Source organism: Diuraphis noxia, unplaced genomic scaffold, assembly GCF_037042655.1.
Source record: "Diuraphis noxia isolate RWA-SAM2 unplaced genomic scaffold, SU_Dnox_SAM2 contig0002, whole genome shotgun sequence".
NCBI lineage: Eukaryota > Metazoa > Arthropoda > Insecta > Hemiptera > Aphididae > Diuraphis > Diuraphis noxia.
This window is the reverse complement of record NW_028301712.1, coordinates 27,002,230-27,019,057: the sequence shown is the minus strand read 5'-3', so window position 1 is coordinate 27,019,057 and position 16,828 is coordinate 27,002,230. Positions and strand designations below refer to the sequence as shown.

The following is a 16,828-nucleotide window of genomic DNA, read 5'->3' as shown; positions in this document are numbered from 1 at the left end:
CGGGGGCCACGTCGAATCACCGACCGCGTTTACCCAGCCAAACTCCACCCAATTCCCCGCGGTGTGTACAATTTATTATATATAGGTACATGTACCGGTGTAAGTATTATATATATATGTATATATACCTACGTATATATCTATAGATACACTTCATAAATGATTATGTATATAAAATGTACATGGATACGTGTATATATATATATATATATATAGATAGATATATGTGAATATAATTTATTATATAAATAATAATATGGCCCGCGACGAAGCGACATGTATACGCGTGCGATATTGTGCGTATATATTATGTATAATGTATATAATATAATATATAATATCATATGTGGATTATAGGTAGGTATATATCAGCTAGCATAATATATATTATTATTATTATGTGCAGCGTATGTATAGGTTACTATAAACTATGCTTAATACCTGTATATATATATTACATATACATCATACCTATATATGATTTAAATTTTTGTCGGTTATTGTTCAATCCCGGCGGGCTATAGGTACCTCTATTATATTATATATACATGTAAATTGTGTATAATATATTATTAAAATAGTCCCAGCAAAAGACATCCTGCTATGCATACCCACGATCCCCACACCACGGGCTATATCCACCAAACCAAATGCACAACACCCGGCTGCCACTAATCTTTATACTATATTATGGTTATTAGTTATTATAATATTATTATTATTATTATTATTGTGTGCCTATATACAATATAATATTATATTATATTTCAGTAAACGTATATAGGGTATGGTATATCCTATACGTCTCATATTTTACGGATTTTTGTATTCGTATTCGAATCAATAGCTTACCAGTGTCCGAAAGAAATTTTCTAAAAACAATAACACTATAATATATATATATAGCATCATATAGGTATAGGTACTTGTTTTCTGGAGTGAAAATTAAGCTACAAATTCCAAATGTGTGGTTATACCTTATACGAATGGTTACTAAACAATTACTACAGCACCCAACGTTTCAAGAATGGATAGGTAACACTTAATTAATAACGCACAGGACGGGGCCGTTCCAGTGAAATAATAATGTTCTGTAAATATGGAAAATAAAGGACCAACCAGATTGCGATTATGGCCACTTACTTCCATACAGCCCATCTGTATATTTTTTCTTATTACACACTTTATACTATAAAACTTGGAGTTAACGTTGTAGGGGGCTCTGCTACCCCCCCCCCCCCCACCTACACCAAAAAATAAAATGTATTTAATCCATACCTACAAATAAATATAGGGTGGTTATGGTCAATTTCTATACTTCTTTATCTACAGAGTACAGGCTACAATGCTACATCACCATATCAAAGGTTATAGGTGTATAGTCCATACAGTGAAGAAAAAATTTAATAGTTATTACAGGCCATTACAATCTTTTAAATTTGTATTAATTTGTATTAAATGCTTGACATTTCGTACTACGCAAAGCGTGTCGCATACTATCCATAATTTTATTCCCCGATATAAGCGACATGTCCCTCCCATGCTTTCAATGGGACATTACTGGAATATAACTTCACAAGCTACTAGTAAGGTGGTCAACTGGATAAAACACTTGACAACCCATTGTAGACATTGAGAAACTCCAACTATAACACGGGGAATTTATGCTCTGTATTTAACTTAAGGCTATTTTTTATAAACACCGGCGTGCATGCTATTGACTATTATGTATCAGTATTTAGCCTATTTAAAGTTACACTTGAATTCGTACCATACAAAAACAATAATAGTTATAGGTATAATAATGCTAAATAATGCTAAATAATAATAAACTTTTTTATGGGAAATTCTGATTTGGGACCACCTGCAGAGTTGCACTTTGCATCATTTTATTCTCTAATTTTATGATTTTATCGATTTAAAATGAAAATAACTAAAATAGGTTGATTTAGGTCTAATATACTGATATAATTCAAAAAATTTACTATAGGATTGAACTTTGAGAAAACCTTCTCACCTTCTTATTGGTTTTAAAATTGTGTTTTATATTTCATAATTATTTTAAATGAAGTTTGGCGAAGTATTTTTGTTGGGATATAATTCAATTTTTGTTGACACCTTATTATTTTGGGAACACATTTGCCATTGATTGTAAATTATAATATAAGTAGAAATTAGTATTTTTTTTATTATTCTATATTGGTTGCCATTAGTGTTGGATAGTGGACTGTAATGCGGGCAGCGTTGAATATTTTCTAATAAAACATTGAAAATACACTACAATAATTTTCTAGTTAAATTGGCTATAACTCCATTGATATTGTCCAAAATGATTTGAAAAATACAGAATGCAAATCTACGTGCAATTTCCGATAGCATTGTTGTGTTAAAAAAACGTCATTATGTAACTACAAACGTGCTATCTTTTCTCAAGAAATTTTTTTCATGAATCGTGTTGCTCCTAGTAATATTATACCCGCCAAGTTTTCGTATGTTGTATTGCCTAAAAATGCATTTTAAGGCACTCTTTTCTTATTAGCATGACCCTGGTGAGACGTTGAAGTAATTTCATACATTAAACAACGTTTTTTAATTTAATCAAATATTCTTACTTTAAAATATGAGATACAAAAAAATGATACCTCGATGTAACAAATATATTTTACTAAAAGTGTGTATAAAATTTTATTTTTAATCATTCAAATTGCAACTGGCAGCCCAGTGAGAGCAGGGGGATCAAATACCTTACAGTTATTTTCTTAATATTATGCAATACCTAGCTGCAGTAATAAATAATAATTATTGTATATAAGCCTCATATATTTTGAATCTGTTATTTAAAATATTCTACTTAGAATATTTTGAAATTCGCAATTGATAATTGCTTCCGAACTCTAAACCGTCTTTATATCGAATTGCCAGTGAACATAATCGCTCGTTAATATTCGTGAAAATGCATAATCGATTTCTGTGGAACCATACCTAGGGATAATAAGACGCACATCGTTTACTAGAAGAAGCAACGAACGACTCTATTTTATTACCACAGATACTTTACGCCAAGACCGCATGTTATGCTTATATTTTAACTCCATATATTTTCAATATTTTGATTTTGGTTGCACCAATAGAAATTTATTTTTCGATTCCCGGAATCGTGAGTGACACAAACTCACGGGCACGTCATGTTTTATAGTTTAGTGTTCTGAAATAATATAATCTTCAGTTGAAAATTCGATAATAGCACAATAATATTATAATATTAGTTGTATTGTATTAAGTTATTGTGATTAAAATTTTAACACCAACTTTATGGAAATTTAAGTTAATCAAAATGCTTTTTAATATGTGTGATGACAATTATAATAGCTTACCTATAATTCACATTTGCCATAATTGTATCACAGATGTATTATATATTATAATATATATATATATATATTAATAATTATAATATTTATATAATAATTATATATGTATATAAAGGTCATATAGATCAGTAGTAATGTATTGATTTTTAATAACTTGATTTTAAAATGAAAATTTTTGAAGAATAACTAAAAGTTATGAGTGTTTTATACGTGTTTAGCTAGGATTGTTTTGATACTCGAAATCTTCATTAATTTGAAAATTTGTCAACTATCTTACTAACTTTGTTTACGTTGGCTTTGGGTATTGATGGGTACTTATTTAAGTTGACTTATGTTTCGAAAGACTTATTTTAAGTTATACATTATTTGCATCTATATAAACGATGCAGAGTCTTTCAAAATATTTATAGACCAGCGGTTGAAAATTGAAATTGTGATATTACTTTTATGTAAATGGTGTTCTGTATAATATTATTAATTTTAATGAATTTAAAATAAATCAAAGATTCAATAAACGATTTTGAACGACACTTAGGTTATAGATAATATTAAAAAACATAATACATTTTAGTTAATTTAGAAATAGTCGAGTCATGTATGCCCTCCAGTACGGACGTACACCTTAGCATGTCGCTCCGTTATCGCAGCTAACCCTGTCCCGTGTGCGCTCGCTCAGTCCTGAGTCCTGACACGCCAACCAGCCAACCAGACGAGTCACGTTCCCGCAGAAGCTTACCACGCCAACGGCAACTGATAACGTTCACGTGCAGATAAGCCACATCCACCGACTAACCGCAGAAAGTCACATGCGCTTAGACACGCCCGTAACCAACTGCAACGAGTCACGTGCGCTAAGTTCACCTAGCAGCCAACCGTTACATTTCCCGACTGCGCAAGCACAGAAACGCCTCTGCGGGACCCTATATAACCCAGTGCGCTGGGCTCTAAACGCCTGTTTCACAGCAAGCCGAATCGGAGCAGCAACCGACTGAAAGAGAAGTCAACTACCACACCAGGCACCCAGGGCTCGACCCCTGGTGACAACATGTCAGACCATATAGCAGCCAAATGTACCAGACCCACCGAACCAGAACCCACGCATCGACCATGTGGTCAGTCCTAACCCCAGCAGAAGCGTCTTCAAAGACCTCCGCTGCCAGTGACGGACTGATTATTAAGAAACTTAATGTGGCAGGTCCCCTCCAGGACAGCCCTGGACCAACACAGAATTCCAACGGACACGATTGGAGCGCCAAACTAAATCATAAATGTTGCATCCAGGGCGAAGATCGTGATGGATAGACCATGGTCGACAGTCAGTTGCTGTACGCCACCCCTGTCTAGATCAGCAGGTAGCGGTAGCCAAGACCAAAGCGAACCTGATTCGTCCACAGAGATAGTCTACGATGAGAACCATCCGCACATACCGCACTGTCTCCGACGAGGCCTCCCTGGTCCTGGCCTCCACGGTTCCCACCGGCTTACTCGGCCTGGAACGGGCAAGGGCCCGGTCCCGACTCCTTACTGACATCACACCAGGAGAGACGTGGCCGTCCAAGCAGACCGTGAAAAGAGAAGAAAGATCCCACACCGTCGAGGAGTGACAACAGAGATAGGATGCTACCAGGAAAACGTCCTGGACCCGATTCTGCATCCCATACAAAGGACGTTGGCTGGGAATAACGGTCCTGGTAGTGCCCCTGGCGTTCCACATATCACCGGCGCTAACAGGATATAGCTATTTCCAGTCATATATCTATAGAAGAGCCAGTGCGATGTGTCTGCAAGGCAGAGGCGGCGAAGACACGGTGGAACATACTCTGTTTAAGTGCTACTACTGGAACGCCCTCCGTGACCCTCTGTCCACCCAGCTGGGGCGTAGACCGTGTACAGCCGACATCCAGGACATAATTTGCGGGCCGCCATTTGACCAGCTTCCAGCAGACCAGGAAAAGGTTGGCTGAAAAGTCAGCTATATTAAGGAATGCGGAGGAGTCATTTCGGATGTTCTATGGCATAGTCGAACACATCTTCTCACTCAAGGTAGAAAAGGAGCGAGTCCGCCAGGCCACGGAGGTGTGGCGGTAAGATCCTGACGCAGAATCCGGACATCAAACTACTCGTAGTTAAGCAATTGATTATAGGCGAAGGTACCTAGGGAGACCTCCCAGTATTGTACCCATAACTAGTAAAATTTTGTTTTAATATTAGTGAGTGGGGAATATCCCACCGCTAATAATTGTTGATGTAATTGTAATGAATAAACGATGGGAGTCAGAGGAGATGTAATGCTAACGCGGTTCCTTCTCTGGCTTGCGATACAAAAGAAAAAAAAATTAAGTTGATTTATAAATACAAATTATAGTTTGTAAATTAAGTGTGTATCGTTACAAAATATGTAGACAATGCGTCCCGCGTAGTTTTTGTCAAAGCCCCACTGTCATAGGCGTGCGCAGACTTTGTCTACATTGGAATGAGGCATATTAAAAAGGTCTGAACCAATTACCAAAGATGCTTTTACTAATGACCTAGAATCATTAGTGCCTATTGTTAAATATTAAATAATACATTTTATTATTTTTATTATTTTATTCAATTTACAGACATAAAAATAATCTAGTTTAAATTGGATATCAGATATCTATCAAAAAATTTAATATTAAATAAAAACCATCCTTGTTTTATTCTGAAAAATACTAATTAGTACGTACGCAGTCGAGGCGGGTGCAAAAAAATTTAAAATTGCAATAGTTTACCTCGGGTCAGCAGACTTTATATTATGTTTTGCACACCACACTGCATATAAATAAAATATTATGTATATATGTATTTCATATTTTGACATTTTACTACACTCTATCGTACATAGGTTATAATTTATATATTAAAATTATATAAAAAAGCGTATTTTGTATAGTGTTTTTTTTTTCGAAATGCCTCGAACTGTCGATGACAACCGATTTATAGTTGACGCGACGCCGCGCGTGTGTATTTTTATTATTATTGTTTATATACATATATATATATATATATATATAAATATTTATATATTATACTATAGTGTTCAGAAATATCGCAAAGGGTTGTGAACGTGACAAAAAGGGTCATTTTTCGGACACCCCCTTTACCGCCGCGAGTCCTCGACGTCAGCCACACAATCTGAACGCTAGATACCATAACAATAATATATAGTGATCGGACCCGGCAAATGGTCAAAAAATTCTAGTTTTATTATAATTTTTTTTGTCCGGCCTCTCGTCGTCGACAATAATATGTAAAAATATGCTGAATGTTTTGGCGGATAAACAAATATGCCAATGACAGGTCACCCGATTTTGTCGAATCGTATGGATTTATAACTGTTGACTCGACGGTATTTGGTTTTTTTTTGTTTTTTTGTCCCATTTCCAAAAAAAAAAAAAAATGTTATTTAACTGCATACGATCGAATATAATGGTATTTTATAATAATATATTATGTATGATCACAATTTTATGTGTTATGATGAATGTGTGCATACCTGTCGGCTATCATCGTAAAGGTATACGAGTATGTAGTACATAGGTACAATTATTTGTGTTCGTGGTGAAGTGGAATTTTGATTGGATTTAATGCCAATGATACTGGTTTAATTAACGGGCAGTTTTGATTGATGTGTAGAATGTAATAATGTGTTTATATACTATATAAGTACACGAAAATGGACACTTTGAGTAATAAATTTGGAATCATCCGGTAAGTAATACTATACCAAGAAAATATTTTTTTGTTTGTACAGCCGTACAGGAATAGCAATATTTTTGATGCCGGTTGAAGCATTGGGACATAATGACTTCTTCCGGTCCAGCGGATTTTAAGTAAATAATTATTTTTTCATAATGTTTTTTCCTCCACTATTTACAGCTAATGGCCAATAAAAGTTTCTAAAATTGATTAGTCATACACGTATGCCACACGTTATGATAGCCGTGTTACTATCCACAATAATTAGGTACGGTAGTTGTTAGTTATCGCCCCGCTAGTACATCGTATAAAATTTATTTCCCTACAACACATAGAAGTTGTATTATAGTGTGTCGTTATTGTTCCTACAATTGAATTTTTTAACCTAATTACCTAAGCTATCGAATTTCAGTGAATTACTTACATTATATCCTTACAGTTGTTTTCAACAACGATACTAGAATATTACATTTTTACAAAATAATACTGTAGGTAATTCAAGTTAAATATGTGAAAAACGTCTATATAATGTTTGTTAAGGAATCGCAATGTCGGTGTCAGAAAAAAAGTCACCGGACTAAAAAGGGTTTAAGAGTTAATAATTACCTAACTGTTTCTTGACTACCGACACACACAATTGTCCATTTCATTTACTACTGGGCCCAAAACATGCCTTCAGTAATATTTTGTCAACCATTTTTTTTTATGGCGAGGCGATATTTAATAAGAGTGGTGGAGAGATAAACTGTAAACAGAGTACTGGCAAGTACCGGAATTACAAACAATATTATAGCAACAATAACGATCATTATCAAAGTGATATCCATAAGTAGTAAAAGCTAATAATAATAGTTATTACGACGTGTGGTTATAGCGTGGTACCTATTGCATTTCAATCGACTTTGGTACAATGCAGCACTCTACTAGGACACTCTTTTCGCCCTTGCCACACAATAATACTAATTAGTAATTACCATTCATTTTCACACATAAATTTAAAAAAAATACACACTAATTTCTCTTTATACCTACCTATTAATAGGTTTGATTATATAGATTTCTCAAGGTGAAAATTAATAACTTGCCATTTTAGAACATGTAAAATTAATCATAATATTAACATTCAAAAAATGAAATGTATTAAAAACCTTGTTAAAAAACAAGATTGTTATGTTTCATATATTTCGATAATTAAAATGAAATGATATGTATAAACTCAATATTAATTATAATTAAAATAAAATATTTATTTTTACTCGTTTATTAACAGCTATTTATTTTAAATTCAATAAAATGTCAGTCAACTATATGTAATATGTTCATATACGTGACTATGAATAAAAAAAAGCTGATAAGTCGTAATGTCGCTCTGTTGTACAGTAGGTTACAACTTACAAGTGGGTTACTCAGTAACCTAACCTAACCATTACAGTAACCGTTACTGTAATGGTTGGAATCAAATTTAAATCCAATTATATTATATCATTGTATACGAAAAACGATTCTGAGCGAAGACGGTTTATCCATCTTGGATATATTATAGATTATTAAAAATGTTCAAATCTTAGATTTAAAAAGAAAGAGTCGTTCAAATGTTTTCAAAATTTCACCATGTATAGGTAAGACTAATATAAGTAAACAACCCAAATTTCAATTTTTTACAAATGTTTTTAACCAAATTACAACAAAAAAACTCCCAAAATTCTAATGTCTAATTTCAAAAGTCTATGAATAGCTCAAAAATGGCTAAAATTTTTCGAACTTTAAACCATAAGGAACAAAAGGTAAAATACAAAAAAAATATTTCTTGTCATTTTTCATTTGAAGCAATATTTCTGATAGAAAACGTCGTCCGTAAGCATTTAATATTATAAAATCGTGAAATCGTACGTATTTACTTCTTTAACCGCTTTTATTTCGAGTACCATTTCGAAAATCAAAAGATGACCTCTCTAAAGTACCAGCTCAAGAACATTACCTTTCAGAAAAGATGTTACATTTGATACTTTTGAGCAAGTTTAGAGGGAAAAAAAGTGTTCACAGAATAAAAAAGAAAAATAATGAAATATCATTGTAAAAACAATACATTCCTCGCTTCGCTAAGAATCTAAAATTAAATCCCTATATAATAACATGTTGATTGGGAAATTAGCAATAAGATTATAATTTATATAAATAAGCATAAAACCAGTTTTCAAGAAAATTTATTTTCATTTGATGAATTAATAGAAAAATAAACATATTATTATATACCTATACTTATTTGAATTTCTCACTAAATGTTTATGTATGAATATTGTAGTATTGTACAATGTACATAGTATATAAATCTGTAAACAGTTAGATGTAACCACACTCTGTATAATCTTAATATCTACCTGTATAATAAAATAGTTTTTATGTAAAAATTTACAGTAATATTATGTTTTTTAATATAGGTAATTTAAATTGTCTGTTCTATCATCAATAGTTTCCGTAGCGTATGCGATGAAAGGTATTTTATTGCTGTTTTTTTTGCACCTTTGATTACATTATTGAAGTCTTAGTAGAAACTAGGGATCTCCAATTATTCTGTTAATAAATATAGACTATAAAGTACCATTGTTAGAAAGTATCTAAGCATGTCAGAAACACTTTATTATAAAAATAAATAAAAGTTAATAATAACAATTATCTGGCACGTGTTGATCGAAGTAAGACTTTATAATATTAATAATTGTCTATGTTATACTGACATATAATATTGAGTTTTCATTCAGTTTTAATGACTTTAACAAGTAAAAATTCTATTAAAATAAATATCTATACCACACGCCATTATTTAATTGCTATTAAGTCATCATATACAATATAATATAATCATAGTCACAAGTGATTTATTAAATATCCATCATTAACGAAAATAAATATACAAAATGTTATCTAATTACATCAATATGTACAAGGGTAACCTTTATATTAGTAAAAGTGTCTACCATTCATTATTAAGATTATTTTATGGCTACCTTTTTTCGTGACCTAAAACATTCAATACAATAATATTCAAGTTAATTCTTGAATAATTAATGTAGCATATCTATTTGTGTGAAAATTGTCTTTACAATAATTAATTGATGGTTACTTATAATTTTCTCTTCGACATTATTCGATTTACCCACGGAACACATACCTATATAAAGACGGCTGTTCAGAATAATGCTTTAGTTGATGTTTAGACGCCAATAAGCAACTGTATATTTTTATAATTCAAAACGAATTTAAAAGCGAAAATGGAAAAGTGGCAAGGAAAAGTTGCTGTAGTAACAGGCGCTTCTTCTGGAATCGGAGAGGAGACTTGTCGACAACTTGTTGAAAAAGGAATGATTGTTGTTGGTATTGCTAGAAGAGAACATAAACTTCAGGTAAGTACACTATAGTTGGAAATTAAAATAAAATGTTTGGGCTTAAAGGCAATTTAATAAACATTTGTATTTTGTGATGCAACATGGACTCATTTGTTCTATATAAAATAGCTCTACGCGTTCCATTTTATATCCGGCTAGAGCTAATTCCGTCATATATTTATATGAGCATTTTCTATTTCTACAAGATAATATACCTAGTTATATGATTTTAAAAAAATTTCTCACTTTTTGACATATTTGATTTTTTTAAATTAATTTTAGATTTATATATGATTATAATATTATTTTCGAGTAAAATAGTTAGAAAATATAAGACAAGGTACTTCATAAGTTGTTTTTAACATTATCAAAAAATAATAACCACAGTTTTATTATATGCGACTCAAGTTACAATTTTTGGCGACTTGAATTACAATTCGTGTGCATTTTATAAAATTCTTATAATACGTGAGTTATTATGTTGCTAAAAACGCATAACATTTACATTCCATTACCTAAAATTGAAAATTGAATACCAGTTTTCCTTTAAAATTTTAAATGTAAATTTAAAAAAAAATTAGCGTACCTAATAATTACAACCTTTTTTAGGATTGGTTAAAGTTAAGATTTTGATGTTATTGTCTACCTATTTATAATATATGCATAATAACTATTTATATACTCAAAACATTTTTGTTATTTTGTAATTATTATTCAATATTAATCTTAAACATTTGTGACATTCCGTTTTGGCTTAATGTATCTCTTCCTAAGCCAAGTTTAAAAATTTTCAAAATATTTTAACATATTACCTAAGCTATTTATAGGCATACAAAATATTTACATGGGATTTATAGGAATACAAATGTCAAGCTTTTAAAATTTTTGACAATCTAATACACGATTCCCTAAATAATTTGTTCATTATTCAGTCTAACTATTTGATTAGTTAGTGGAAAATACAATTTCTAATAACAATATAAACTATTTCTTATTTCTTATTCAGTGACTTATAAGTTACTATTAAATCATTCAATGTCAATTACTGTAATTTCTTGTAAATATTGTAATTAATTGCGTTTATTAATTATTCTAAATGTTAAATATTGTTATTATCTTATCAATAAATTTGATGACCATTATGTCAGGAACACTTTATAAGAATAAAAAAAAATTAAAATTAAAATTATTGAATCATAATACAATATTTCCCTTATATAATTTAACAATGACAAATCTACTAGCACCTCATAAAGCAGAGTGTTTTTTATAACGCAATACATTTTTTCCAGGCATTGGAAAAAGATTTAAAAGGAAAACTGGGAAAATTTTATTATTTCAAAGTTGATTTGTGTTCAGAAGAAAATATTTTGAAAGCTTTTGATTGGGTAAAAAAAACATTGAAAACGGTTGACGTTCTGGTTAACAATGCAGGTGTTTGGAAGCCAAGTGATTTATTAGGTAAATTAAATTAATGTAACTATTAATTTATGATTGTAGTTAGAACAATTTTAAAATTTGAGTTACATTGATTAACTATGTATATATTACTTATTATTATTATTTTTTTATTTTTTCATTTATTATATTTTAAAATGTGTCAACATATTACATGCCATAACAAGTTTATTAATACAATTAAGAATTTATTTATTAATTAATATGGTAAGATCAGAAGATATGTGATGCGTATGTTAATTTATTAAGGAGTGGGAGTGGGATTTTATTTATTAGGCATGTTAGAGCAGCTAGGAGGGGTTTTAGGACTAATTTTAATTCGTTAAGGAAATTGGTGACAATTTGAAGAGGTTGATCGGGTGATGGAGTGTTCGCTGAGGCTTCGGCATATGAGGGTTTTTCTTTTAGGTTTGAGCTTAGCGCATCATGTCCTCTTCTATGGGGTGCAGGTGGTACAGTATGTGTTTGAATGTGTTGATGAACTGTTTCTGTTGTTCTGGTTTTGGATTTTATGCGGCTTAATATTTTTTTAAAGGTTTCACATCCTTTATAATTGACAGTGGGGTTTCCCCCATAGTTTACACATTTTGCTGGTTCCTCTAGCTTTTTTGTGTAATTTTCGGTGTAGTGTTACATATTGTTTTAAATTATATTATGATTAATATGGAATAAAAGTTAGTTTTTTTAATTGTCTCTTTATCAACATAGAACATTTGGTATAAAAATATTTTATACTTTCTTATGGTTAAATAAAATAAAACAATAAATATAAATATAAATTTGATAGAAAAATTAGGTATCAGTTTAATTTATTATTACTCATATTTTAGAAATGCATTTTAGATTAGGTAATGGTTAGGTATTCATACAAAAATATGTTGGTAGACACTGTCATATCACAAAGAAAATTATATTTTATATTTTTATTTGATAAATTGTAGTATTAATTACTTTAATTGATATTAATTATTCCAATTTATATATATATATATATTATATATATATATTTTTAATAGCAAGATTGTTATTAGTAGGTATATTATATTATATGAGTACAGCGAAATTTTTTTAATAGGTGGGTATTGAATACTTTTGTTTTGTTCCCCCTCCATATTTTAATTAGTTTTCGCCTCTGATTAGCTGTTTGTAGGGGGAAACTATCGGTTTGGAGCATTGGAACACGTAATGTATGACGTGTGGCAAGGATTTGTTACTAAAAACTTGAGTGGTCATCCATTCGGGTGCTAGCAACACCGGCTTGTATACGTACACTCTGAGGGTTTCTACAGTTGGAGCGTACGACCGCGCCACACCAAGACACATATTTATTTATTGGTGGCGTATTTAGGATTTTGTCAAGGAGGAGAATATACTTTAGCAAATATTTAATTTCCCTAAGGGAAGAGGAGTGGAGTTCTCTTATACCATCGACATTACAACATTATAAAAAAAAGTAACGAATAATAGACCATGGGGGATTTATTCCCCATGTTGCCACCTGTAAATGCACCACTGTTATGTGTGTGTATACTGTATATATATATATATATATAATTATTCAACAATCTTAATATTTTTCTTTACTTTAACTCGGCATCAAAGGGTAATACAGCTTATATTTTAACCGTTATCTATCTACTTACTGCCAGCATAATCTCAGGAAACGAATTTAACACACATTTTGAGACATATATCAGAGGTAGGATTTTTAACGGGCTACAAATTGCACGGGTTCAGCTAGTAATTGATTTAACTTTTACTAATAATTTATAAGTAAAAATACTGAAATCATGACATGAATAATACTAACACATTAAATATACCTACCTAACGAATTGTTAATAATTATAGGTACTGAATAATTACATATTCAGAATAAAAATTCTTTGAAAGTTTTTAAATCAGAATAAATAAGAAAAGAGTAGATTTAAGATTGAACAGAGGAGGGGAGGTGTTGTGTTAGACTTTTTAAATCAAACCTCATAAATATACGTTTATCTTCATTTAATTAAAGATACATTTTCTGATACAGTACCTACCTGATGTTTTTCTGCAGCGAAAATATCCTTTTGGCTTTTCGTCTATGGGTTTCCTTAATATCTCCGATTTGACAATTGTGTTTCTGTTAAGCCAACGTTTACGACACTGTTTTTCAAGGCTTATTTATATTTTATGTTCATAATAATCCGTTTATTTTCAATATTCAAGTATTTTTACAAATTATAAAAGTTAAAGATAAAAATATTTTTGTCAATTTTAAATTACTCATACCTATTTAAAAATAATACCAACATAGGTATCTACAAAACTGTTTTCATTTATAAAAAATCTGTATTTCTGTCCGAATAAGTTACTCACAATGATATCAAAGTGATAATTAATCGATTATTTAGTCCAATAGACAATCATTTTATTCAACATACATCTTATCTATATAACTTTAAACATTTGTCAACCATCACTCATTATGTTGTAGATATTTAATTAACAATAATTAAAAATAATTAAATTCGTATAGGTTCATGAGTTATTATCAGTTTAATATAACAATTAACAAAGCACGATAATATCAGGTATCCTAAAATCATTTGAGCAAATATTAACTATAGTGTTGATTCAAAATTTTATTGTTTTTAAATTTAGTTACAAGTAATTTCATATATTTAAATACAATAATTAGAAGTATCTGATGCGTGTAATTACTAATTACTAATCGTTTTCATTTCCAAGTCACTAAATTATTTTTCCAATCTCTATAATTCCAGGAAACTCAAATGACTGGAAAAAAATGTTTGAGACAAATGTCATAGGTCTTAACATTTGCTCTAGAGAGACTATAAAAATCATGGAAGAAACAAAAATCAAAGTGGGCCATATAATAAATATTAACAGGTAACAATTTAAAATTTAATATAATTTTAATATCGAAATATTATTTCTCTAAAGAAAAATGAACATTATTATTTACTATGATTGGTTACCTAAAAAAAATCTTTATTTATCCAGATCATGGTAAAAATTACAAATTAATAATTATATACCTACGCTAATAACGATTTTATTTTTAATTTAATATAATTTAATTTTAATGTAGTATTTTTGGTCATTACCAATTTCCATACATGAAGGATATTTCCATTTATGCTGCTACCAAACAAAGCGTTACTTCAATCACAGAAAGTTTTAGAGAATTGATGAGCATGAAAGAGTTACCTATCAGAGTGACGGTAAAGTTTTTAAAATTATATAGGCTGCATAAATCGATATAAATCCCCCGTTGTCGTATCGAAAACTGGTTTTGCTTGAAAAGTCTTGTTTTTATGTTTTCCCATACGCTTTTGAAAACTACCGAGAATTTTACTTTTGCCCCCTTGCCCCTCTTTAAATACCAACTAGATTCACTTCCTATTAGCAAAATACGATGATATAGAAAATCGGAATACTTTTACTGCTCTCAAAGGCGACGACAAACACACACATACAAAAAAAAACACGCATTATTTACCATTATAATAAACTCAATACATTCATCAAACCACTCGGAATTTAAAATTACCATGCCACACAATTTTTTTTTAAATTTCGATACATATTTATTATTATTATTATTTTTTATTCGAATATCTCCATTTCATTTTCAGAGTGTCAGTCCCGGTGCAGTGGACACCGAAATGGCTGTAGAGTTTGGTTTACACAAATTGAAAGGAGTGAGTATGTTGAAAACTATTGACATTGCTGACGCTATTATGTACGCGCTGAGCGCACCGCAACGTGTTAACGTAAGAATAATATAAATACAAATTTAGTGGCACAATACATTTCTATCATAAATATTCAACACAATAAACTCAAAGAGTAATCGGAAATATTATTTCTGTATACACTTTTATAAATATTATCATCGAGTGTGTGACACCGATAATTCGTTGTTATATAATTATTTTATGCATTCGTGCTGCTGCAGGTACTTAAGTTTTTTGTACACTTAGGTAACTGTTATTCAGTTCGCTTTAATAATACTGTTTGCATAAATTATATTTTCATAGTTAAATTTTAAATCTTACAGGTCTCTGAAATCATCATAAGGCCAATGAGCGAAAATACATTAGGTTTTATTAAGAGAATTCTATAGACATCAATTAAGATAAATACATATCCGCGTACATCAAGTATCAACAATGCACTCGAAGTATGTACTTATAAGTGTTTAAAAACAAATTATTATATATATATATAAATAATAACTATCCTTTTACAGATATGTATTTGTAGACCAAGTTGTAAGATATTAGCTGAGACCATCTTCGCCAACCTTTACGTATCTTATAAATCTTAAATAACTTAAAGCGTGACAAGGTGCCAATATACCACTGGAACCCGATTTAACCTACATCTAGTACCCAATTAGCAGATTATTATTTTATTTGACATCAAATTATTTTTTGATAAAATAAAATAAAAATACTATTAATAGATTTTATTGTATTATTGGAGAAATGTAATAAAAACGTTTTTATTTTACTTTGTTGGTGTTTATTTTGTAATTTTTTCTCTGTATATAGGTATTTAGTATTCGTTTTCTTTTGTTGAGTTACTTTTAAAGCTTTAAGCCTATTAGACTTTAAATACAAAACATTTTGTTTATTGAAAATATAAAAATTACAACAGATTGATACTTATTTTCTATGAAAATGTTTTAATAAGTATTAATTAGTAATAGATAAATAAATTATTACAGTATATTTTGTTGATTATAATTATTTAGTAGGTAATAAACTAAAAACAAAATAAAAATTATGTCACTGTAAAAATCACTTATCAAATTTAGCCGATTATTTCAAGTTTAATTTTTACATATTTCTGTGTATTTTACATACATTTCACATTATTTTA

The 16,828-nt window shown here is 30.3% G+C and overlaps 1 protein-coding gene across 2 annotated transcripts; it reads left to right on the top strand.

The window, feature by feature from the left end:
- Positions 1-10,101: 10,101 nt before the first annotated feature.
- On the top strand, positions 10,102-16,456 carry LOC107162000 (farnesol dehydrogenase-like). Of its 2 annotated transcripts, none has more exons than XM_089219943.1 (7): positions 10,102-10,495; positions 11,770-11,938; positions 14,701-14,827; positions 15,030-15,162; positions 15,577-15,642; positions 16,002-16,124; positions 16,194-16,456. In XM_089219943.1, the coding sequence occupies exons 1-6, from the start codon at positions 10,364-10,366 to the stop codon at positions 16,065-16,067; spliced, it is 693 nt and encodes a 230-aa protein (XP_089076069.1). In that variant the 5' UTR covers positions 10,102-10,363; the 3' UTR covers positions 16,068-16,124; positions 16,194-16,456. The 2 variants fall into 2 exon arrangements, with proteins under 2 accessions (XP_089076069.1, XP_089076068.1); XM_089219942.1 differs by having other exon boundaries at positions 10,123-10,495; positions 15,577-15,714.
- The last annotated feature ends 372 nt before the right edge of the window (positions 16,457-16,828 follow it).